General features: G+C 37.6%; 2 protein-coding genes across 2 annotated transcripts; both read right to left on the reverse strand.

Moving 5' to 3' along the window:
* Positions 1-2,684: 2,684 nt before the first annotated feature.
* On the reverse strand, positions 2,685-7,094 carry LOC131299759 (putative disease resistance RPP13-like protein 1). The gene has a single exon (XM_058325339.1). The coding sequence runs from the start codon at positions 7,026-7,028 to the stop codon at positions 2,796-2,798; it is 4,233 nt and encodes a 1,410-aa protein (XP_058181322.1). The 5' UTR covers positions 7,029-7,094; the 3' UTR covers positions 2,685-2,795.
* A 4,675-nt stretch (positions 7,095-11,769) lies between these two features.
* LOC131299714 (putative disease resistance RPP13-like protein 1) lies at positions 11,770-16,313 on the reverse strand. Its single transcript, XM_058325293.1, has one exon. It carries the CDS (start codon positions 16,171-16,173, stop codon positions 11,794-11,796), a length of 4,380 nt encoding a protein of 1,459 aa, XP_058181276.1. The 5' UTR covers positions 16,174-16,313; the 3' UTR covers positions 11,770-11,793.
* Between the last annotated feature and the right edge of the window lie 7,709 nt (positions 16,314-24,022).

Below are 24,022 nucleotides of genomic sequence, written 5' to 3' on the forward strand. Positions count from 1 at the left end.
GAGGTGTACAGCACTGTGCTGCGCACCTCCGAACCATCGGATCATGCATCCAATAGCTCGAATCTCATCTCAACAACCAACAATCGAGAGCCATTCATTGCTGCGCACACCACTCTGGGTTCATGTAAACTTAATTTATTTTTTCGTTTTGTGTGTTTTATTCTTCTTTTCTGAATTTTTCTTAGATTTGTGTGATATTTTTGAGTTAATCACCCTTCTCAAAGATAAAGACGAAAAAAAGTACTCCATCAAACAGCTGTCTTATTTGTCTAAAATGCTGTTTTATTTGAATTTTTTCAACATCCTTCCATATTTTTATATTTCTCTGATTCGTCTTGTCGAGCCAAACAATTAACCCTAAAAATTACGATGAAGAGCTAAATAAAAAGTTATGAAAAATAAAAAAATACCGAAATAAGTTGCAAGACTTATAGTTTACAAGAACGCAACCTAAATATAGAGCATGTGTGTTAGGCTGTTAGCCACTGGCGGCTCTACACCCATGGAGAATTATTAAACTTAGGTGAGATGTGGTTTAAATTTGAAGAATATTGTACTCCCTCCGTCCCTTTTGTCTGAGTCTAGTATTTTATATTAGGTTGTCAGTTAATAAGTGTTCATTTTATAAAGTTAGTAGATAGAAAATTGTCATTTTTATTTTACCCCTAAAAGTATATTCTATTTTAAAAAGTTTGTGAGAGAAAATGTAATGATGATGTCTCCATAGAGAGTAAGTAGAGAAAATGTGAAGGTAAAAATTGAAGTGAAATGTGTAATGATGATGTTTTCGTAATAGCTGAACACTTAAAAAGAGACGGAAGGAGTAATAAATAAATAACAACATCGTATCGTAATGTTGAAAATTAAAGAAAGCCCTTTTTTGGCGGAGCTTTAGTTGGGCTATAGTTCTTACGATGTATGGCTTTTGTGTCCATGTACTCTTGGTGGAGAATTCTATTAGCTAATGATGAATTAGCTATTGTTGAATTATTGAACTCAATGAATCAATGCATGAGTTGCTGGTAGATTTATGAACTCCAAGACTAGCAATCAGATTCAAGACACATGCAAAAATATACAATAATTAATACTATTGTGGGATCGAACCACTAGCCTGTCGTGCAAGTGCAGGTTTGCCTCAGAGATTCCCTCCGCTGCTTCGGTGTGAGAACTCGTACGCGTCCTTGGTTGACGGCATTTCGCATCCTCGCCTGAATACAGCCGGTGTGCTTTTTGGACAGCAGTTCAAGGCAATTGATTGTGCACTTGCTGTTCGATATCCATCGGAGATTATTGCTGTCGGTGGCTTGGGATTTCATCTATCCTTAGGGGTTGATTGTCTGAATTTCCTACTCCACGTATCCCAACCTTTATTGGCGGTGTGAAGTCATTGCTGGTCTTGGACATTCATCTTCCTTGTTTTGAGTTTCTTGTTCATTTTTAGTTGGATGGTTTGGTTGTATCCCTTGTATTGTTTTCACATGGATATCTGTAGATGTAGTTTGGCTTCTTTGAAATGAATTGGTTGTGCTCCGAATAAAATAAAAAAAAAACACATCCCACATGTGAAAAGTCATTCCTTTCATTTATGAAATCCTTCCAAGAAACAGTGAAGCCAAGGGAATAGCCTTGAAGCTTATCAATGATAAAACAAAAGCACTACACTATACAAAACAAAAGTACTGCACAATATCTGTTATCCAGGCTAATTCAGTATCAACCAACACAATGCTTGATCAGTCATTTACCATGAAAATGCCAAGGAATGCTTTCAAATCCCTCTCCTTGTTTTTGAATAGCAGCTGATGATCTCGGTGATGTGTAGACCCTGAAAGCATTTTCTTCACTTGCTATAGATGTCCCAAGCCAAGCACCGGTATTGGTGGCACAAAAAGCGCGAGCCATAACTGCCATCAAACTAAAATTTGGTACTATTTTCCTTCATAATTTTATGGAACTCACAAAAATTGATAAAACCAGACATACAACCTACCAATCTAAATGCTCCATTAGACACACTCCATTTCTTCAAGGACTAACTGGATTCATGTGTAAGCATACAGGCCAATCTGAAGACTTGAAGTTTCTCGACACTCTTCTTAACATCTCATCTTGTAGAAATCTAAGAAACCAAAACAAATAAGCAACTTACTCTACCACTAATTTAGATAGACTTCAAAAACGTAAACCTAGGGATTCAAAAACATGAGCATTTCCACCACTAAAAGTTGTTTAAGCATTCGCCACCCACAGAGCATTACTCTCTTGTAATGCTGCCATGACATAGATGTCTTAACATATAGTTTAAGCAGCAACACTCTGCCATGCAACCTTCCTTCTTGAAGAACCAACAATTGGGATGAAGATCAAAATCATGATTCAGAATGGACCTGCAAAGTGTAACTATGTGAAGTTTCAAAAAAATCCAAATCCATATGGAAAGTATCACAAACAAAAATCGAATCAAATCACAGTACCACAAAAAAAAACTCCTAATTTTTCAGAACAAACGGAGAAAACGCTAGCTGCGTTAGGAGACAGTAAAAGGAACGAAGTCATTTTATTCAAGTTGGGCTGAGATCTAATATGGGCCGTCGGTTGTATTCATTAATGTGGTGGCAAGTTGTGGTGAAAAGATGGGGTAGATGTGGGAGGAAAATCTGTGGAGTGGATCCGAATCCCGAAAACAGGGTGCGAAACATCTAGATATCATGTGGTACATGTGCAGTGGGTCAAATATGTAGCGAAATCAGTTGAACTAACATGCCAAAGGGGAAGTTAACAAACCTGGGCCATTAGCTGCTTGGGTCAAAGACAAATCTATGGTCTATCCAGACTTCAGGAATGTGTGCAATGGAGCGCCAATATTGGCCTTTACCCTTTTCGCATCGTTGTTCCAGTATCGGACACCCGCGGATCACCAAAGACAAAAGCGAGGGAGGCAGCTCATGCTCCGGAAACGATGCGAGGTTGGGGCAGTAACAGATCTCCAAATCCAAAAGTGAGGGAAGCTGTCCTAGCTCTGAAATGTACGTGAGCTTGGGGCAGTTATCAATTTGAAGTTGTTTAAGAGAGACGAGATTTTCAAAGTCCTTGAAAGATAGATTCTCCAGATATGGGAATTTCCAGATGCGAAGAACGACCAGAGAGGAGGGAAACGACAACTTCCCATCTTCTGGAAAGGAAACCCAATCGCAATCAGAAAGGGAGAGTTCTCTGAGAGAGTACAATCGGTGCAAACCACACAGCTTACCGATGTCGACGTTGGCGATGCCAAGTGAAGTGATGTTTGTGAAGCAGAAGGAACTCCCTTCATCCAGAATGTGAGAGGCGAGTCCTGTAGCCATAGGAGAACTATTTAGTCCTAGCTTTTTGAGAGAAGCGAGGTTGTTGTTGTTGTTGTACGCGTGGTTTGGAAGGGGCTCGATTTTCTCGCAGTCGAAGATATAAAATTCAGTCAAATTGGTTGTGGGAAACCATCCTTCCGGAAGGGACTCTAGATTCTCACAGTTCCATATCTGCAGTCGACTGAGATTCTTGAGACCATTATTTTGCATAACATCTGGTAGTGTTTTGAGACTCTTACAATCCCAGATCTCAATATATTCAAGAGATGGAGAAATGATCTTCATCCCCTCTGCTATTAGCGACTTTAGCTTTGCACAACGATGAACCGTCAGTTCTTTGAGGGCAGGCGGTAGCCCCCTTCCAGCACTTAAGTATGTGAGCGATGGACAGGAAGAAATATACAGCTTCTCAAGATTATTCAGCAATGTCAAATCAAGCGGGGACAGCAGACCATCACAGAATTCAATCTGCAGCTCTCTCAGAGTAGACGGCAAACCTGTTGTTGGGAAAGAGAAGAGGCATGGACAGCGGTAGATGGAAAGCTTTTGAAGAGATTTGAGGTCGTCTCCTTCTCCTCCTTCAGCAAACAAGGAGATAAGTTTGGGGCAATTTCGAATTGCAAGGCGTCGGAGGGCAGGGAAACGGCCTTGTAGTCTCAACTCGTTCTCCCACAATGTTGTCAGTTCTTCGAAACCAGAGAGATATAATTCTACGAGTCCTGTCAGCCCTAAGAACCAAATGGGTAGGCATGTGTGACCCCGAATATTTTCCACTTTCAAGGAAGTCAACGAACTCAAGAGGCTATACCTTGAGTTTCTAAGCACTGCTTGACCACAGACTTCAAAACTACAGGAGTCCGAAATCAAAACATTGTTTAGATGCAAGGAGATGAGTGAATCCAAGTGAAGTGTATTCCTCACTTCATTCAGCTCTGTAGAGGTTGGAACCCACGCAAACACCAACATCGGGCACTCCTCAATATCCAGTTTTCTTAAACAAGGAAGATTTTTGGGCAACTCATGCGAAAGCTTGGGACACCTTATAATGGAGAGCTTTGATAAGCGAGCAAATGCTTGAACTCCCTCCTCAACTCCATAAGGAGTCCAGTCTTTCCATTTGGGCATGTCGTTGAAGGTTAAAATCTCTAGAGCTGGAAAAGGATTTGAGTGACCCAAGCCATAGAACTCAAGTCCAACATTACCTACTGCCTTCATTCCTTGAATGTAGAGTTTTGCAAGCGAGGGTAACTGCCCCAAAGGTGGCAAGGAAGTGCATTTTTCACAGTTTTGGAACTTCAAGTAGACCATATTGGAGAACAAAGAATTTCCAACCCAAGTTGGGAATGTGAGACCACCGTAACCACTAATGGAAAGCTCCTTTAATTTCTTGTGAGGTTCCAGCATATCAAGCACTTTTGATTCAACACTCCTATTGCGAGAATTATATGAGATGTTACTCCATTTCATCAGTAGCGCATCTAAGCCTTGTTTATCCTTCAAGTTGGCCCTCCGGGCATCTAGAGCATCCGTCACATTCTCCAACCCTGAGATGCAAAGTGTCCCTCTAAGCTGAATCAAGTTGCCCAGCTCAGTTATCGTAGACCCGTTGCCATTGCCAACAATGAAGTTTGATAATGTACGAAGACTTGTCAATTTTCCTATTTTTGGTGGCATTTCTTGTAAGGAATCTGCACCAGTAATATCGAGATGATGCAAACTAATCAAGTCACTAGTATTTGTAGGCAACTTCTTGAGATTTTTACAATCTCTCAAAATTAATGTTTGTAGATTGTAGAGAGTGCTTATTGATTCTGGTAACGTTAAAATCAAGGCACATGAAAGGTCAAGGTACCTCACATGTTTCAAATCCCCAATCGAATTTGAAAGTTCACCTATTCGATATCTTCTCAAACTAAGCACACGTAAACGTCTTAGACCCGGCAACAAACGGAGGGGAACATTGCTAGTCAAGTTGGCAAATCCTTGATATCTAGATCCACATGGTAAAAATGTCCGCAAATATTTGGCTTTCTGAAAGGCCTCAAACTTCTTCATGCCATCACAATAACCGCGTGTGTAGGATGAATGTCGAGCTTTATTGATAATTTCATCTCCCTCACTCTCTTTCAGTTTATCCTCTAACCTAAAACAAATTTTTCTGGCAACAAACTGAGCCAAATCATTGATGAGGTCATGCATTACAAAGAGTTCACCACTACTTGATGGTTGAAAAAATGACCTCGATAATAGTTCATGAAAGTACTCACAACCAACATCTTCTATTTGCTTTTTCCCTTTTTGCTTCGGAATTAAGCCTTCTGCCATCCACAAGAAAACTAGTTCATTCTCCTCAAATTCATAATCCTTTGGCAATATGGAACAATATGCAAAACATTTCTTTATATGCGAAGGAAGGTGATAATAACTTACTTTCAAAGCTGGAAGAATATAACTTTCCTCTTCTGATAACTCCCATATTTTATTGTTCAATACTCCTTCCCATTCATCCTCTCTCAATTTACAGCGTAGAAGGCCACCGAGTGTCCTAGCAGCCAAAGGCAAGCCTTTACATTTTTTGACAATTTTCCGACCAATTGAAACCAAATTTGGATTTGCATCCATACTTCTATCCTCAAATGCATGTTGCGCAAACACTAACCAACACTCATCCTCGGATAGTTCCTTTAGGAAGTGATATTTACTGGGTCCAGCAATCATAAATGCAACATCCATAATGCGTGTTGTTACAATGACTTTACTTCCTAGGGCTCCATCATTGAAAGGGCTCTTTAAACTGCTCCAATCACTGTGGTTTTGGTTCCACACATCATCAAGAACGATCAAGAACCTTTTCCCAGCCAAAGCCTTTTTTAGCTCAACTTGAACTTGATCCAAGGCTTTAAACTTGCAAGTCCTGGAAGTGACAGACTCAATAATCGCTTTAGTCACTCCTATAATATCAAACTCTTCAGATACGCAGACCCATGCTTTCATTTCAAAATGCTTGTCCACCATCTCGTCGTTGTAGACCATTTGAGAAAGGGTGGTCTTGCCGACCCCACCCATACCCACAATCGGGACTACACCGACTTTGTTACTACTAGATTGATCACTTAGGAGCAACTCTATTATCACCTTTTTATCCTTATCCCTACCATAGAGACAAGGTTCAATTGGTAAAGATGAAGTGAGTCGTCTTAGTGGTGCTCTATCAAACCCCCCTTTAGCTATGTTTTGCAAGCCAAGCACCATTCTTTGATCAAAAAGGTCTTGCAACCTCGTAGTGATCTCATCCATCTTGGACTTCATTCTAAAATCAGACACTAGAGTGCTTGGATTGAGACTCGTGCAGCAATTAGGTATTAGTGCACGTACCTTGCTAGTGCTAGCTCGAGGCTCTTCCATCACCTTCCGTCGCAAAGCTTCAGTTGCGAACTCGTCCAGTACGTCATCTATATCATAACTCAAGTCCTCGAGATCGGAGAGCCACAAATTAACACCCCGGTCCGTGATTTGTTTCTCCTCAGCATCTGCAACCACCGCCTGAACTTGTTCCAACATCCTCCTCCATTTCGTCAACAGAGTATGAATCCGCTCCTTACGTGCAAAGTTCCATAGATCGCCCGATGCCAACTTCTCAAATACCACCTCAATGAGTGCACCAAGAAATATTTCAGCCATTTTTTTCTCTGTGGAAAAGGAATTAGTTGTGTTGTATAGAGAAACAACGGCTGCTATGCCTGAATGCTGATGTTTCACCGAATGGAGTTTTGCTATTTCATGAAAAAGGGGCTTCACAAGATAGAAAAGGAGAAGTGAAATGAATTGGATGTAACAATTTGAGGGTTGTAGACTCAAGTCCAGTAAATGAACTTTTCTCATTTCTTTTTCCTAGAAATTAATTACCATAGAGAGAAAAAGATACAATTAGCAAACTTCCACATAGGAAAGAATAGTAAAAGTCCATAATGCATGGCAGTGTGAAAAGCAAAATGCAGGGCCCTCCTCCTTGAAATTTCACTCTCATTGGGGAGAGAGAGAGAGGCAATAATGGAGTCTCTTGTGTTAGTTGAGAAGAATCCATAGCCACACATCACAAGGACAGACTGCGGATAAGTTGAAGCAATATCGCTCTTCCAGTTCTCAAATTTTCTTTATAATGGTTATATCTTACAAATATCGAAAAATTAATTAAGTTTGTATAAGTTTGTCGGTCCTACATTTTTTTTTATACATTATATAACAGACGCGCATCTAAAAAAAAAACCTCAAGTTCCCGATCGAATTTTGATTATCCGAGCCGTTCAATGTGTTCAGAACATGATTTTAAGAGTGTTCGCGAGAAATTGGCCAAAAAAAATAACCGGGAAGGGCTTGATTTGAGCAATTTTTTATTGAACCGTTCATTAAAAAAAAACCTCTAAAAAACCCTCCCAAATCTTAATCTCATAGTTCCCTATCAAATTTTAATGATCCGAGCCGTTCAATGTGTTCAGAACATGATTTTAAGGGTGCTTGCGAGAAATTGACAAAAAAAATAACCGGGAAGGGCTTCATCCGAACAGTTTTTTATTGAATTTTAATGAACGGTTCAATAAAAAACTGCTCAAATCAAGCCTTTCCCGGTTATTTTAAATAATCATTCTCTTCATCCATGTCATGTAAGAATTCATCCCGCCCACTTTGCATGCTTATGTTTTCATTCTTTCAATGCATGAATTACCCTTATTACCCCTTTATTATGATATCTATATAGATATATACATTTATGATTTTCCAAATTAAAAGGATTGGGATAAATATCAATCTCTGCAATTAAATGAGATACAAGTTTTCCGATTTCATGGTAAATTATTTGTAGTATTTACCATGAAATATGTTTGTATGTTCCTATCATTTCATGGTTAATTATTTGGACCATTTATCATGAAACTATTTGGACCGTTTACCATGAAACTAGTCCGGCAAAATCTGTTAGGATACTGCGCAGACCAATTTATATAAGAATAGTTTGGGATGTGCAAATACTTATGTTTACATCCCAAAATTCTTGTCTATATAGGCCAAGAATTTTAGGATGCGAACATAAGTAATTTACATCACAAAATTCTTGTCTATATAGGCCAATAATTTTAGGATATAAACATAAGTAATTTACATCCCAAAATTCTTGACCTATATAGACAAGAATTTTAGAATGTAAACATAAGTAATTTACATCCCAAAATTCTTGTCTATATATAGACAAGAATTTTAGGAGGTAAACATAAGTAATTTTCATCCCAAAATTATTGTCTATATATATAAGACAAGAATTTTGGGATGTAAACATATGTATTTGCACATCCCAAACTATCTTTATATGAATTGGTTCGTGCAGCGGCCTATCAGATTTCGCTGGACTAGTTTCATAGGAAACAGTCCAAATAATTAACCATGAAATCGTTTCATGGTAAATGGTCCAAATAATTAACTATGAAATGATAGGAACATATAAACATATTTCGTGGTAAATGGTTCAAATAATTAACCATAACATAGTTTCATGGTAAATGATCCAAATAATTAACCATGAAATGATAAGAACATACAAACATATTTCATGGTAAATGCTACAAATAATTTACCACAAAATCGAAAAGCTTGTATTACATATATGGTTTAAAATCAGGCTTATATATATGGTTTAAAATGTATCCATATATACAATTAACAACACTCAAAGGGCAATAGTGATATTAAAAATATGAGAAGGATGAAATCATAAGTTGCTGAAAAAAACTGGATAAATTCATAAGTGAAAGGGCAATAAAAATGAATTTTTAAGTCACCCATATGTATATAGTCAATATCAAATGAGGGAGTCCTTATTTTAGTTAAAATGCGGACCTCCTCATTTCTTCCATTTTTCGATCGAATTTCGATGATCCGAGCCGCTCAATGTGTTCAGAACGTGATTTTAAGGGTACCCATCAACCAATCGATGGGTACCCATCCTACATCCCTTTTAAGGTGGAAAAGTACTCATCAACCAATCGATCTCCTTGTTGGAAAGAGAAAATATTCTGATAAATCTGATAAATACGAGAGAGATTCTGTTCTGATGAATATAACTCATGTAAAGTATCCCATACTTCTTTGGATGTGTCAAGGCATGCAACATTGTTAAAAATATCAGGTTCAAGACTATTCCAAAGCAAAGTCATAATATATGAATCATTTTGAATCCAAACAGAATCTTCAGATGGGGCATCAGTGATATAGGAAGTCTCACCACTTGCTCGCAAAGAAACAGTCACAGCACGTGACCATGGCAAATAATTGGCCCCATTTAATTTAATTGAGGTGAGAGAACAACGATGAAATAGATCCCTAATAGTGTCCTTAGAGCCAGATGTTTCGGTTTTCTTATCCTTATCACCCATAATACGAGAGCAAACCAAAAAATAGGAATAAACCAAATATTACCAGATCTGGTAGGGATGCAACAGAGATACCCGGAATTGATATGGTTTAGATGAGGGTCTGACGTTGCTGACTGGGGTTCAAGCAAGGTTGCCGAAGTTCAACTGAGTGGTCGGCGGAGTCTGTAGAATGCCGAAGAAGGCAGTCTCAGTATTGCTGAGAACTGAGAGTACTTCGTCAGACAAGATAGATTTCTCAGATAGTTCTGAGAAACAGAGATCGTTCGAGAGAGAATAAAGACAAGCTCCCTAGCTCTGAAAAAAGAAGAAGATAAAGACGATACTTAGTCGAGAGACCAAGAAAAAAAGAGAAAGAAGAAATCAGGTTCTTGGAACCTGGCTCTGATACCATGTCGAAATATTTTGATTGATATTTATTCTTCTCACAATGAGGTACAATATATAGACCAAATACAAGGTAAAATAAGGAAAGAAAATAAAATCAAATCAAATCCCTAACTGATCCCTAATTGATTAGGTACTGATCCCTAATTGATTCTACCTAATCAAATCCCTAATTGATTCTACCAAATTGAGTATCTTCCTAATTACATTCAATACATTAGGATCAAGGTTATGAGTCTGCTATTCCAAAAAAAGAGGATAGACTTTTGGCCTCTGGATGGAGACTGGAGAGTATTGCCCCCCTTGGGCATACTACTCGAAATGGTGGATGGTTTATGATGGTTGCGACCAACTCCCTCGTATTTTTCTTTCAAGACTCGTGCTCAGAGACTCTTTTTTTCCGTAACAAATCACCAGTTAAGTTTAGCCATGGAGAAAGGATTGACAAGGTAAGTTTTACCAACTCCAAACCCCCCCTTGCCTCGGTGGTCAGTTAAGATAGCATGCAGTTTCCTCTTGTCTTCTGTAGAGCCCCTGAGGAAATCTCTATTAAATCTAACCACAATACCAGGCGACCTCATCTTGGGGATATTCATGTTGTAGATGGAAGATCTGCTGATAGGATCTTGCTAACGACCTTCAGGTTCATTTTCAAAGGAAACCCCAAACTCCTCAAAGAATTTCGTCAGGTATCGAGTATACGGAAGAGACTTAATGGTACTGAGACTAGTGGCAGCCATTTCTTTCATCATAATAAAGGGCCAAGACACCGAACCTTGACTTCCTACTGTATATAGTAGATATCGTTGAAACCAAGTGATTTTCACCAAAGTGTCCGCCTTGGAGAATCACATTCTCAGCTATATATCAATGAAGCACGAGATAATTGGGAAGCAAATTACTCGTAAACATTTTACCAGGAAAGAAAATCTTCCCCGCAAGAGTTTTCTCATCCACCATATCATGTAGAGCTTGCTTTAAAGTTTTAGAATCGGAAAAGTGGACTTGCGAGCCACCCGGTGGTATCCCTAAAATTCGAGCGAAATCGCTAACACTAAGCATGGTTTGCGTAAGATGAGCCGCGTTAACTGCCTCAATCAGAGTCCATCACGCGCCAAGGAAAGAGATTTGCTTTCCCAAGCCAGAGGGCCTACTATTGATTTTATCAATAATGGAATAGCTTGGAAGGAATAGTTAGAGGGCCTATCATGAAGGAAAGGGGCAGCCAAGATAACTACTTGATCAGTCATAACAACTTCATCGCACACACTACATGTTTAGTCTAGATCAACGACAGCACCAGAAATTTTTCAAGAATGGTTATGGGAGAAGTTAGGTTTATTGTTGGTATATCTATCAAGAATAAATGAACTTTTAGAACAAATTTTTCTCCTATACATAAGTTCAAACACATACTTCTCGATTTTCTCTCGACAAGTTTTCATCTTTCAAAATCGTTGTTTATAATATGTCGAAGCAACAATTATGTGCTAGTAATTTGTAATTCCGAGTGACTGGGCAAATACAATATTGGCTTAAAGTTGATACAGTACCAATGAAGACTTCTACGTTCTTGGGTCAAATACAATATTGGCCTGAAGTAACATGCCAAAGGGGAAGTTAACAAACCTGGGCCATTAGCTGCTTGGGTCAAAGACGAATCTATGGTCTATCTCGACTTCAGGAATGTGTGCAATGAAGCTCCAATATGGGCCTTTCCTCTTTTCACATTGTCGTTTCAGTATCGGACATTCTATGATCCGCAAACGCAAAAGCGAGGGAGGCAGCCCTTGCTCCGGAAACGATGCGAAGTTGGGACATTTATAGATAACCAAATCAGAAAGCGAGGGAGGCAGCCCTTGCTTCGGAAACGATGCGAGCTCGGGGCAGCCAGAGATACACAAATCCGAAAGCAAGGGAGGCAGCCCTTGCTCCGGAAACGATGCAAGCTTGGGGCACCACTCGATGAACAATTTCAAAAGCGAGGGAGGCAGTCTTGGCTCTGAAATAGACGTGAGCTTGGGGCAATTTCTGATTTCAAGTCGTTCAAGAGAGACGAGAATTTCAAAGTCCTTCAAAGATAGCTTCTCCAGATTTGGGAAGCTCTGGATGCGCAGTTCGACTAGAGAGGAGGGAAACGACAACATCCCATCTTCTGGAAAGGACACCCAATCACAATTCTCGAGGGAGAGTTCTCTGAGAGAGTACAATCGGTGCAAGCCACACAGCTTACCGATGTCGACATCATAGATGGTAAGTTTAGTGAGGTTGGTAAAGTTGGAGGAACTTCCTTCATCCAGAATGCGGGAGAGGAGTCCTGTACCCGCAGGAAAACCACCTACGGACAGCTCTTCAACAGAAGCGAGGCGGTTGTTGTACGCGTGGTTTGGAAGGGGCTCGAGTTTCTCGCAGCTATAGATATTAAAATACCTGAAATTGGTTGTGGGAAACCATCCTTCCGGAAGGGACTCTAGATTCTTACAGTTCCATATCCCCACTCGACTGAGATTCTTGAGACCATTATTACTTTGCATGACATCTGGTAGGGTATTGAGGCGATTACAACCCCAGATCTTAACAGATTCAAGAGATGGACAGTTGATCTTAATCCCCTCCTCTGCTATTAGCGACTTTAGCTCTGCACACCTATTAATCGTCAGTTCTTTGAGAGCGGGCGGGAGCCCACTTCCGGAACTTAAGCACGGCAGGGATGGACAGGACAAAAGGTACAGCTTCTCAAGATTATTAAGCAACGTCAAATCAGGCAGGGACACCAGCCCATCACAGTTATGAATATGCAACTCTTTCAGCGTAGACGGCAAGACAGGGAAAGAGGTGAGGCTTGGACACCGGGAGATGAAAAGCTCTTGAAGAGATTTGAGGTTATCTCTTTCTTCTCCTCCTGCAAACAAGGAAATAAGTTGGGGGCAGACTACAATAGTGAGACGTCGGAGGGCAGGGAGACAGTTTTGTAGTCTCACCTCATCCTCCCACAATGTTGTGAGTTCTTCGAAACCGCAGAGAAATAATTCTTGGAGTCCCGTCAGCCCTTGGAAAACCCAATTCAGGGAAGTCAGCGAGCTCAAGAGGCTATGACTTGAGTTTCTTAGCACTACTTGATCACCAACTTCTGAACTACCCAAGGAGTCGGCTATCGAAACATCTGAACTACCCATGGAGTCGGCAATCGAAATATTTGATAGATGCAAAGACACGAGTGAATCAAAGTGAAGCATATTTCTCACTTCATTCAGTTCTTGAGGGTTTGGGATCCACGCAACCACTAACGCCGGGCACTCCTCAATATCCAGATGTCTTAACCGAGGAAGATTTCTTGGCAACTCGTGCGAAAGCTTGGGACATCTTTTAATGGAGAGCTCTGATAGCCGAGCAAATGCTTGAGCTCCCTCCTCAACTCCGAAAGAAGTCCACTCTTTCCATTCGGGCATGTCTTTGAAGGTTAAAATCTCCAAAGCTGGAAAAGGATTTGAGCAACCCAAGCCATAGAACTCAAGTCCAACATTACCTACCGCCTTCATTTCTTGAATGTAGAGTTTTGCAAGTGAGGGTAACTGCCCCAAAGGTGGCAAGGAAGTGCATTTTTCACAATTTTGGAACTTCAAGCAGACAATGTTGGAGAACAAGGAATTCCCAATCCAATTTGGGAATGTGAAGCCACCGTAACCATTAATGGAAAGATCTTTTAAATTCTTGTGAGGCTCTAGCATATCAAGCACTTGTGATTCAACATTTTCGTTGTGAGAATTATCCGAGATGTTACTCCACTCCATCCTTAGCACATTTAAACCTTGTTTATCCTTCAAGATGGCCCTCCTCGCATCTGGAGCATCTGTCACATTCTCCAACCCTGATATGCTAAGTGTCCCTCTAAGATAAATCAGGCTGCCCAGCTCAGTTATCATGGACCCGTTGCCATTGCCAACAATGAAGTTTGAGAAAGTTTGGAGACTTGTCAATTTTCCTATTTTTGGTGGCATTTCTTGTAAGGAATGTGCACCAGTAACATCAAGATGACGCAAACTAATCAAGTCACTAGTGTTTGCAGGCAACTTCTTAAGATTTTTACAATCTCTCAAAATTAGCGTTTGTAGGTTGTAGAGAGTGCCTATTGATTCTGGTAACATTAAAACCAAGGCACATGAAAGGTCAAGGTACCTCACATGCTTCAAATCCCCAATCGAATTGGAAAGTTCACCTATTCGATATCTTTGCAAACTAAGCACACGTAAACGTTTGAGACAAGGTAATAGATGAAGGGGAACGTCACTAGTCAAGTAGGACCCATATTCATATCTAGGCCCACATGGTAAAAATGTCCTCAAATTTTTGGCTTTCTTAAAGGCCTCAAACTTCTTTATGCCATCACGATACCCACGTGAGTAGGATGAATGCCGAGCCTTACTGATACTTTCATCTCCTTCATTCTCTTTGATCAGCTTATCCTCTAGCCTAAAACAAGTTTTTCTTGCAAGAAATTGAGCCAAATCATTGATGAGGTCATGCATAACAAATTGTTCACCACTGTTTGATGATTGAAAAAATGACCTCGATAACAATTCATGGAAGTACTCACAACCAAGATCTTCCATTTGCCTTCCCCCTGTTTGCTTCGGAATTAAGCCTTCTGCCATCCACAAGAAAACTAGTTCCTCCTCCTCAAATTCGTAATCCTTTGGCAAAATGGAACAATATGCAAAACACTTCTTCAAATGCGAAGGGAGGTGATAGTAACCTAATCTCAAAGCTGGAAGAATGTGACTTTCCTCTTCTGATAACTCCCATAGTTTACTATTTAATACTCCTTTCCATTCATCTTCGGTCAACTTGCACCGTAGAAGGCCACCGAGTGTCCTAGCTACCAAAGGCAAACCTTTACATTTTTTCATAATTTCCTTACCAATTGAAACCAAATTTTGATTTGCATCCATACTTCTACCCTCAAATGCATGTTGTGCAAACACAGACCAACACTCATCCTCGGATAGTTCTTTTAGGGAGTGATATTTATTGGGTCCAGCCATTGTAAATGCAACATCACTATTGCGTGTTGTTACAATGACTTTACTTCCCGGGGCCCCATCATTGAAAGGACTCTTTAAACTGCTCCAGTCACCATGGTTTTTGTTCCACACATCATCAAGAACAATCAAGAACTTTTTCCCAGCCAATTCCTTTTTTAGCACATCTTGAACTTGAGCCAAGGCTTTAAATTCGCACGGGCTTTTAGTGACAAACTCAAGAATAGCTTTTGTCACTCCTACAATGTCGAACACTTCTGATACACAGACCCATGCTTTCATCTCAAAATGTTCATCCACCATCTCGTCATTGTAGACCATCTGAGCAAGGGTGGTCTTGCCGACCCCACCCATACCCACAATCGGGACTACACCAACTTTGTTACTACCAGATTGATCAGTCATAAGCAACTCTATTATCGCCTTTTTATCATTATCCCTACCATACAAACAAGGCTCAATTATCAAAGGCGAAGTGGGTCGTCTTTGAGGAGCTTTACCAGACCCCCCTGCAGCAATGTTCTTCAAGCCAAGCCCCATTCTCCGATTAAAAAGGTCTTGCAACCTTGCAGTGATCTTGTTCATCTCGTCCATCTTGGGCCTCATTCTAAAATCAGACACAAGAGTGCTTGGATTGAAACTTGTGCAGCAGTTAGGTATGAGTTTACGTACCTTGCTGGTTCTAGCTCGAGGCTCTTCCATCACCTTCCGTCGCAAAGCTTCGGTAGCGAACTCGTCCAGTACGTCATCCATATCATAACTCAAGTCTTCAAGATCGGAGAGCCACAAATTAGTCTCCCGATCGGTGATTTGTTTCTCCTCAGCATCCGCAACCACCGCCTGAACTTGTTCCAGCATGCTCCTCCATTTCGTCAGCTGAGTATCAATCCGCTCCTTACGTGCAAAGTTCCACAGATCGCCGGATGCTAACCTATCAACTAGCACGTTAACGAAAGCACCAAGGAATACTTCAGCCATTTTTTGCTCTGTGGAAAAGGAAGTTGTGTTGCACAGAGAAAACCAAAGGGTGCTATGCGTGAATGCTGATAATTCACCAAATGGAGTTTTGCTAGTTGGAAAGTGGAGGCAGATGAGTGTGGCCCCCCCAAGAGGAATCTGCTTTTTTTTCTTGGAAGACTCCACGATATCATTGTTCATTTTACTGTACTTGCATTTAACTATATAAAATTTTCTAATATGCATTATCAAGATCAACTAATCTATAGTTTTTTTTTTTTTTTGATCCGCTCAACTAATCTATAGTTGATATCATACATTTACTGATGTACACATTTAAAGCCCATTTGTAACTTCACACGCTAAAAATAAAAAGTGAAGTGATTAATTTAGGAAGTGTGAAAATCAGTATTACTTAGCAAACTCCGCATGAGCATAATGGAGGGCCCTTCTCCTTGAAATTTTTCTCATGGGAGAGATAAAGTCAATAATGGAGTCTCCAATATTAATTGAGAAGAATAATCTGAATGTACGCCTACACAAGAAAGGATTTTCGGGCAGATGAGTTCGCACGATCGTTTTTGTCACTTGCCCAACTAATTTTTATTTTGAAAAACGTCAATAATCGTCGTGCATCGATCAATAAAAACTTTGACACGAAGTTCAATTTTTTCAATTTCCATAGTCGTCCCTCTAGTTTTACCGTTGTTTCAATTTCGTCCGTCTAATTTTAATTGTCTCAATTTCGTCCCCGTAGTTTGTTTTATGTTCCAAATTGGTAAAATTGTTAACACCATTAATGAAACTAACGGAAAAAATATAATTAAAAAATTAATTGCTCCAATTTTCAATCCGGTTCAACCGGTGCGAAGATCTTATTTTTCTGATCATTTTATCTTAGATGGTCATAATAGATTTTTTGCTCTAAGACCTTTCAATGAATACCCTAAGAGAGCCCTAAAACTAAATAAGGAGTCTTCGGGGGCTCATTGAAAGGCCTTAGAGCCAAAAATTCATTACGACCGTCTAGGATAAAATGATGAAAAAAATAAGATCTTCGCACCGGTTCAACCGGATTGAAAATTGGAGCACTTAATTTTTTAATCATATTTTTCCGTAAGTTTTCATTAACGGTGTTAACAATTTTACCAATTTAGAACGTAAAACAAACTATAGGGACGAAATTGAGACAATTAAAACTAGAGGGACGAAATTGAGACAACCGTAAAACTAGAGGGACGACTACGAAAATTTGCCCAAATTTAAATGCACAAGATTGTATGCATCTACATTCTTATAATACAGAATTTTTTGTAATTGCCGAAATTGAACGAAATATCTACAATAATGTTTTTATTACTGTTTTTGTTATATGTGAGAAACCTTTAAAAATGATCTCTCCCCTAACACTGCAATCACGTGTCCATCCAGCTACAAGCCTACAAGCTATATTCAAACCAAACCTCTTCCAAATTTACGGCACGTGAAATGGGACTTGGGATGTTGGATCAACGGATTGTGTTGCGCAGCGTGCTGTGCGGGATAAATCGCCGCCGCTACTGTCTTGCTCTAATGTCTAAAACGTTCATTTCGTAGAGTTCATCGAGTAGAACAAGTGTACCAAAAATCAGCTTGATCAGATATCATTAAATATCTCATCCGAACATTATTATCTTGAAATTATTAAGTATACCAAAAAATAGTGGATTTTGATAGGCCACTAAGCAAAGTGTTTAATCATTCAGAAATGCTAGGGACAAAGAAAAATTACTTCGAAACTACCCCGAAAAGATCAACTAGTGGTTGAGATTCACTTTGATGTATGTGACACAATTATCAAAGTGATTCTCAACTATTAATTATTATTTTCGGGATACTTTCGCAATAAATTTTCTTTCTACTTGGCATTTCCCTTGACCATCGGCCAATACTAGTAGTAGTAGATAAGACTAGCTCCTTTCCGATACCGAAAAGTAAAAACAAAATGAGAAGGAAGTAAACGGCGTCAAGTTTCCGTTGATAAAAGCCGTCTAATTTGAACAGATGCTGGGTCCTTGGGAGTGATGACCGTAACGCCGCTCCTCGGGACGCATGCGCTTCCTTTTGTGTTTCTCATCTATATTTCCTTTTTTTTTCCCATTTTTAAATCTCTGAAAATATTTTAAAAACTCGTTTAAGTATATTAAGGTTTATGTCATATTTGATAATTCTAAAAGTTTCGGGAATGAGAATTAAGTCGATTTATGAAAATAAATTATCTATATACTCGATTAAAGAATCTTAAACAGAAATCACGCTACTAAGTTAACTTGATAATTCTTTCTTATTTCGCTAATATTAGGGCTATCAAGTATAATGATGCACTATATCTGAGAAAATTTTAATGTGGCCAATGAATAATATAACCCTCCTAATACATTTTTTTCCTTTTTTTATACTCCCTCCGTCCATTTTTAAGTGTCCTGCTTCGTAACTCCAACTTATTAAAAAGACATCATCATTACACCTTTCACATCAACTTTTTTCTCCACTTTCCCTACTTACCCATCATCATTACACTTTTACTCACTAACTTTTCAAAATAAAATCTACTTTTAGGGACAAAATAGACAATACACCAATTTTTACCCCCCTAACTTTACAAAATGGACACTTATTAAGGGACAGCCCAAAATGAAATACTGGACACAAAAAAAGAGACGGAGGGAGTATATAAATACTTTCCGTATTATGTTAGTTTTGATACTTTCTCATGAAAACAAATACTCCCTTCGTCCCAAAAGAATGACAATTTTTGAAATCCGTGTGATTTTTCATCATTTATATCTTTTAATCTATAATATTTTTCATGAATTTAAAAACTTTGTATAATAGAATTAAATGAGAACTATCAAACAAGAATCATATTGCATATTTTTTGAGATTCATATTGAAAGATATAAGAAATTGAAATTGATACGGATATCAAAAATTGACATCCAATTTGAAACGGAGAGAGTATTCTTCTTAAGCAAAACGTACATACTACTCCTTGATAAGGGAGAGTAAGTGGTATGAATGACTTCAATTAAGGCTCCGTTTCAGAAACCTTCTTAAAAAATAAGCAACTTATTTTACATTTTCAAACTCAAAAATAAAGTAAATAAAAAATAATTTTTCAATTTTTTTTACATCGTATAAAAAATTTCATCGAGATCTTCTAAAAAAGATTCATATTGCATATTTTTAAATTTTAATAAACTCATAATATTTGAGTTTGAAATTGCCTTTTTAAAAAATAAGAATTTTTTTTAGTTCCGGAACGGAGCCTAAGTGAATTGATTTGTGAGCAGGGGAGTTGGTGAATTGTATTCAATTTAACTCAGTCTTTTGTAGTTGAATCTTCAATGTCAAGGGAGGGACGCGGGGGAGGCTACTGTCCCGATTTTGGGGTCCACCACAGTCTTGGTCCGATGATCTGAATCGTTCACTTTGTAGAGCTCATCGAGTAAAACAACAATGCAAAACATCAGCTTAATTGGATATCATTAAATACCTAATCGGAGCCCATATAACTCTCAGTCCATGGGTTACAATAGAATTGATCCAGTGTGTTGGATCTATTCTTTTTAAGATAAAAAGGTTCCGATAAGACATTTAATGATATCCAATTAAGCTGATTTTGATTTAATTGTTCTACTCGATGAGCTCTACAAAATGAACGATTTCGATTATTAGAGCGAGACCGAAATGGACCCCAAAATGGGGCACAGCAGCCCCCTCCCTCCGTCAAGGAGTAGGTGAATGTATTCAATTCAATTCAGTCTTGTCAAGGGAGTAGGTGAATGTGTATTCTGTTTGGTTTATGTTTTGAAAAGCTTTTTAAAAAATAGTAGGAATAATAAGTGGAGAGAGATAAAGAAAGAAATTTTAGAAGTAAGAGGAATGTAGAAAAAAAATTTTGAAAAATTCTTTTCAAATAGCAAAAAGAACGAGACAATAGTTGAACCTTCAAGAGAGGCTCTTTTCGCATCACCTGACAACCCCATCCTCCAGGCCCCACCACCTTCCCACCTTTTCCCGCCCCGCCCTGTTTTAGGTTTTTTTAGTTTCTTTTTAGTTTTACTTTTAAAAGATTTTAAATACTTTTTTTTTTTACTTTCACTATTTTTTTTTTACTAAGACTTTAATACTTTTCCAAATTTCAATCCATTTGAACGGGTGAAAAGATTTTAGTTTTTTGATGATTTTATCTTAAATGGTCATAATTAAATTTTAACTCTAGGGCTCTCGTTGATTAGCCCTAAGAGATTTAATTCTATAACTTTCTTAGAGCTAATCAACGAGAGTCCTAAAGTCAAAATTTAATTATGACCATTTAGGATAAAATGATCAGAAAACAAAAATCTTTCCACCGGTTTAAACGGATTGAAATTTGGAAAACTTAATTTTTTTAACCTCTTTATACATTTTATATATTAAAAAATATAGTTAAAAAATTAAGTGTTTCAAATTTCAATCCGTTTGAACCGGTGGAAAGATTTTAGTTTTCTGATCATTTTATCATAAATGGTCATAATTAAATTTTGACTCTAGGACTTTCGTTAATTAGCCCTAAGAAAGTTGTAGAATTAAATATCTCTTAGGGCTAATCAATGAGAGCCCTAAAGTCAAAATTTAATTATGACCATCTAAGATAAAATGATCAAAAAACTAAAATCTTTCCACCGGTTCAAACAGATTGAAATTTGGAACACTTAATTTTTGAACCATATTTTTTAATAAACTGTCTAAAGAGGTTAAAAAATTAAGTGTTCCAAATTTCAATCCGTTTGAACCGGTGGAAAGATTTTAGTTTTTTGATCATTTTATCATAAATGACCATAATTAAATTTTGTTTTTAGGACTCTCATTGATTAGTCCTAAGAAATTTCTGATTCTACAACTTTTTTAGTGCTAAAAATTCATTATAACTATTGAAGATAAAATGATAAAAAAATTCCATCGATTCAACCGGATTGAAAATTGAAATACTGAAATAATATTAAATAAATAAAAGAGAAAAAAGATACAGAGTATAAACATTATTATGTAAATAAAAAAAAGAGAAAATGGGTTCGATATTTCTGGGATGCGTGGGGGTATTTTCGAAAGAAGGAAGGTGGGGTCGAGAGGTGCGTGTGTCAGGGTCGGTCAGGACTCAGGATAGAGTGAACTTTTATTAATTAAACTTAGGTGAGATGTGGTTGAAATTTGAAGAATAGTGTAATAAATAAAGGACAACAACGTAATATGGAAAAGGAAGGGGGTCAATTTGTTCTTAATTTTTAGGGTAAATTTCACTTTCCTTCCCTGAGGTTTTTGACAATCACAGACACCTCCCCTTAGGTTTCTAAAATTGCACTTACCTCCCCTGTCAGAGTTAGAAGCTGACAGACTTTAACAGGGAAAGCAAATTTACTTTTTTTATCCCTTTGTTGACCTCCCCTAGAGTTTCTAATAATAATAGATACCTCCACTCATATTTAGTGAAATATTTATGTTGTCTTTATTTATGCTAAGTATATTTATAGCATCTAAAATTTTATTCTAACACCCAAATAAGTGAATCCATTACGGAGTATTAAAGATATATCATACATGTGTTTGAGCTTTAAAATGGCAAACAAAATTGAATAAAGACAAAGGATTACTTTTATCTTTAGTAATTTTTTATGATTTTGATCATAATTTTATATCTTTTAAATTCCTCTTGTTGAGACAACTGGAACACCCCGACTTTTACAAGCAATAAGACGATAAAAAGAATAAAAAGAGAATAGGGAGTTAATATTTGGAGGCCCACTTACCGTTAGAATTAGCATATTTTTCAATATAGTCCCAATCCTCTAAAATTTCATCACAGCGCAGGAGTGTGAGGCAAGAATCCCCGCGAGACGAATAACCGTAAAGTTCAAAGAATTACCCGGAAGGAATCGGATTAGACCTTGTGCGATTATTCTAGACTAGAAATCTAATAGATACACTTGGATTTTATTAGATTCATTAAGATTTGATATGGAGATTTTATTTGATTTGATATGGATTCACTAAGATTTGATATAGATTTTATTAGATATTTTCTAGATTTTGTGAGATAATATTGAATTTTATTAGATATTATTAGATTATATAAGATTCTCTCTAGATTTTATTAGATAATTCTAGATTTTGTTAGATAATATAAGATATGGTTAGATTATATAAGATTTTATCTAGATTTTATTAGATAATTCTAGATTTTGTTAGATAATATAAGATATGGCTAGATATGATAGAATGTTCTAGATCTTGTAGTTTATAAGTATAAATAGGCCCCCCTCCCCTCCCCTCCCCTTCACACACCACACCACACAAACTATACTTGCACACACGACACCCAACCACCGAGCAAAGAAAAAAAAAAGGGAAAAAAAAAGAGAGAAAGAAGGGAAGGAGAAGAAAGAAAGGAAAATAGGGGAGGAAGGGAAAAAGAATTAAAACGAGAGGGACCATTACGGCTCGCTAGATTTACGGTAAATTTCGAATGCAAAAAGGTTACGAATATACTCTGGGTACATATTATTTTCTAAACTTGTTTTGTGATTGTTTTTATAAAATCTTAAGTTGAATAAAAATAAATTATATAAGTATAAATTGTGAAAGAAAAGATTTTTATAAAAAGACATGGGATTGATTTTTAAAAGGAAGGTTTATGAATATTGGTGTAACATCTGGGCGAAGAGCTCTGACGAGCTATGTTTGAATTGGCACCTATGGATTGTGGAAAGGATACGGTCGAGTATCCATTGGATTGATATCAATTCCATTATTTTGCTGGGGTCGCTCCCCAGGCTACCGGATTACCGCCCAAGATGATGGTCAAGATGATGGTTAAGATGATGGTCAAGGTGAAACTATGATTGTCAAGAATATGATGATTGATATATCCCTCTTTGTCTCACTTGTGGTGATTGAAACTTGAACATGATTGTTCTATCTCTTACGATTTTGCAAGCTGATGGATTATTATGCTATGTTTTTATCCTATTTAATCTCATGTTTATATGTGGCCTTAGCATATTGTAACTTACTGAATTGGTTTTGTGTTTCATAAAACCTTTTCAGGAAATCAGGGTTAAAGAAGGCTTATCCGTTGCGTACGAAAGATATCAGTTGTCATGGCTAAATAAGGAAATAATGTGTTCATAAGTGGCGTTTATGTGTGCGAGCCACAATTATGTAATTCTAAAGTTGTAATCGGTTAGCACGCTAGATAGCTCTGAATATAATATTTTATTTTTAATTTACGGTCCTGGGAGTTTTGAATAAAAAAATAATAATAATGATAATATTTTGTTGTTGTTGTTGTGTGATATCCAGGCCTGAGGTGATTTTTAAATCACTGGCCATGTCACGAATTTCTACCCATCGGATTTGGGTCGTGACAACAACCCTATAATTCAATCAAACTAAATAAAAAATAAACACAAAACTAACAAAAGGATTGACACAACAATAAAAAACAAGAATGGTAATATTTCAAATTCTCACATTTTTATTTGTTACAATTATGTTGTAAAATAGTTAACATAGTTGTAAAAGAATTTAGACATTTATAAAAATATTAGACGGTAATAAATTCATAATTGAGGACCTAAGGTGAAAATGCGGAAAAAAAAAAACTTAAGACTTTTTTTTTTTTTTGCTTTTTTTTTTTTCCACTTATGATCACTGTGAGACTTAGTTCTATAGTGTAATGATTATAAGTTGAAAGATAAAGGACTGTAGCGTGAAAGATATCATGATATTTATAACTAAATACAAATAAAGATATTAGTATTTACAAAAATCTTGAAGTTTCATAAAAAAA

This window comes from Rhododendron vialii, chromosome 1a, assembly GCF_030253575.1.
Source record: "Rhododendron vialii isolate Sample 1 chromosome 1a, ASM3025357v1".
Classification (NCBI taxonomy): Eukaryota; Viridiplantae; Streptophyta; class Magnoliopsida; order Ericales; family Ericaceae; genus Rhododendron; species Rhododendron vialii.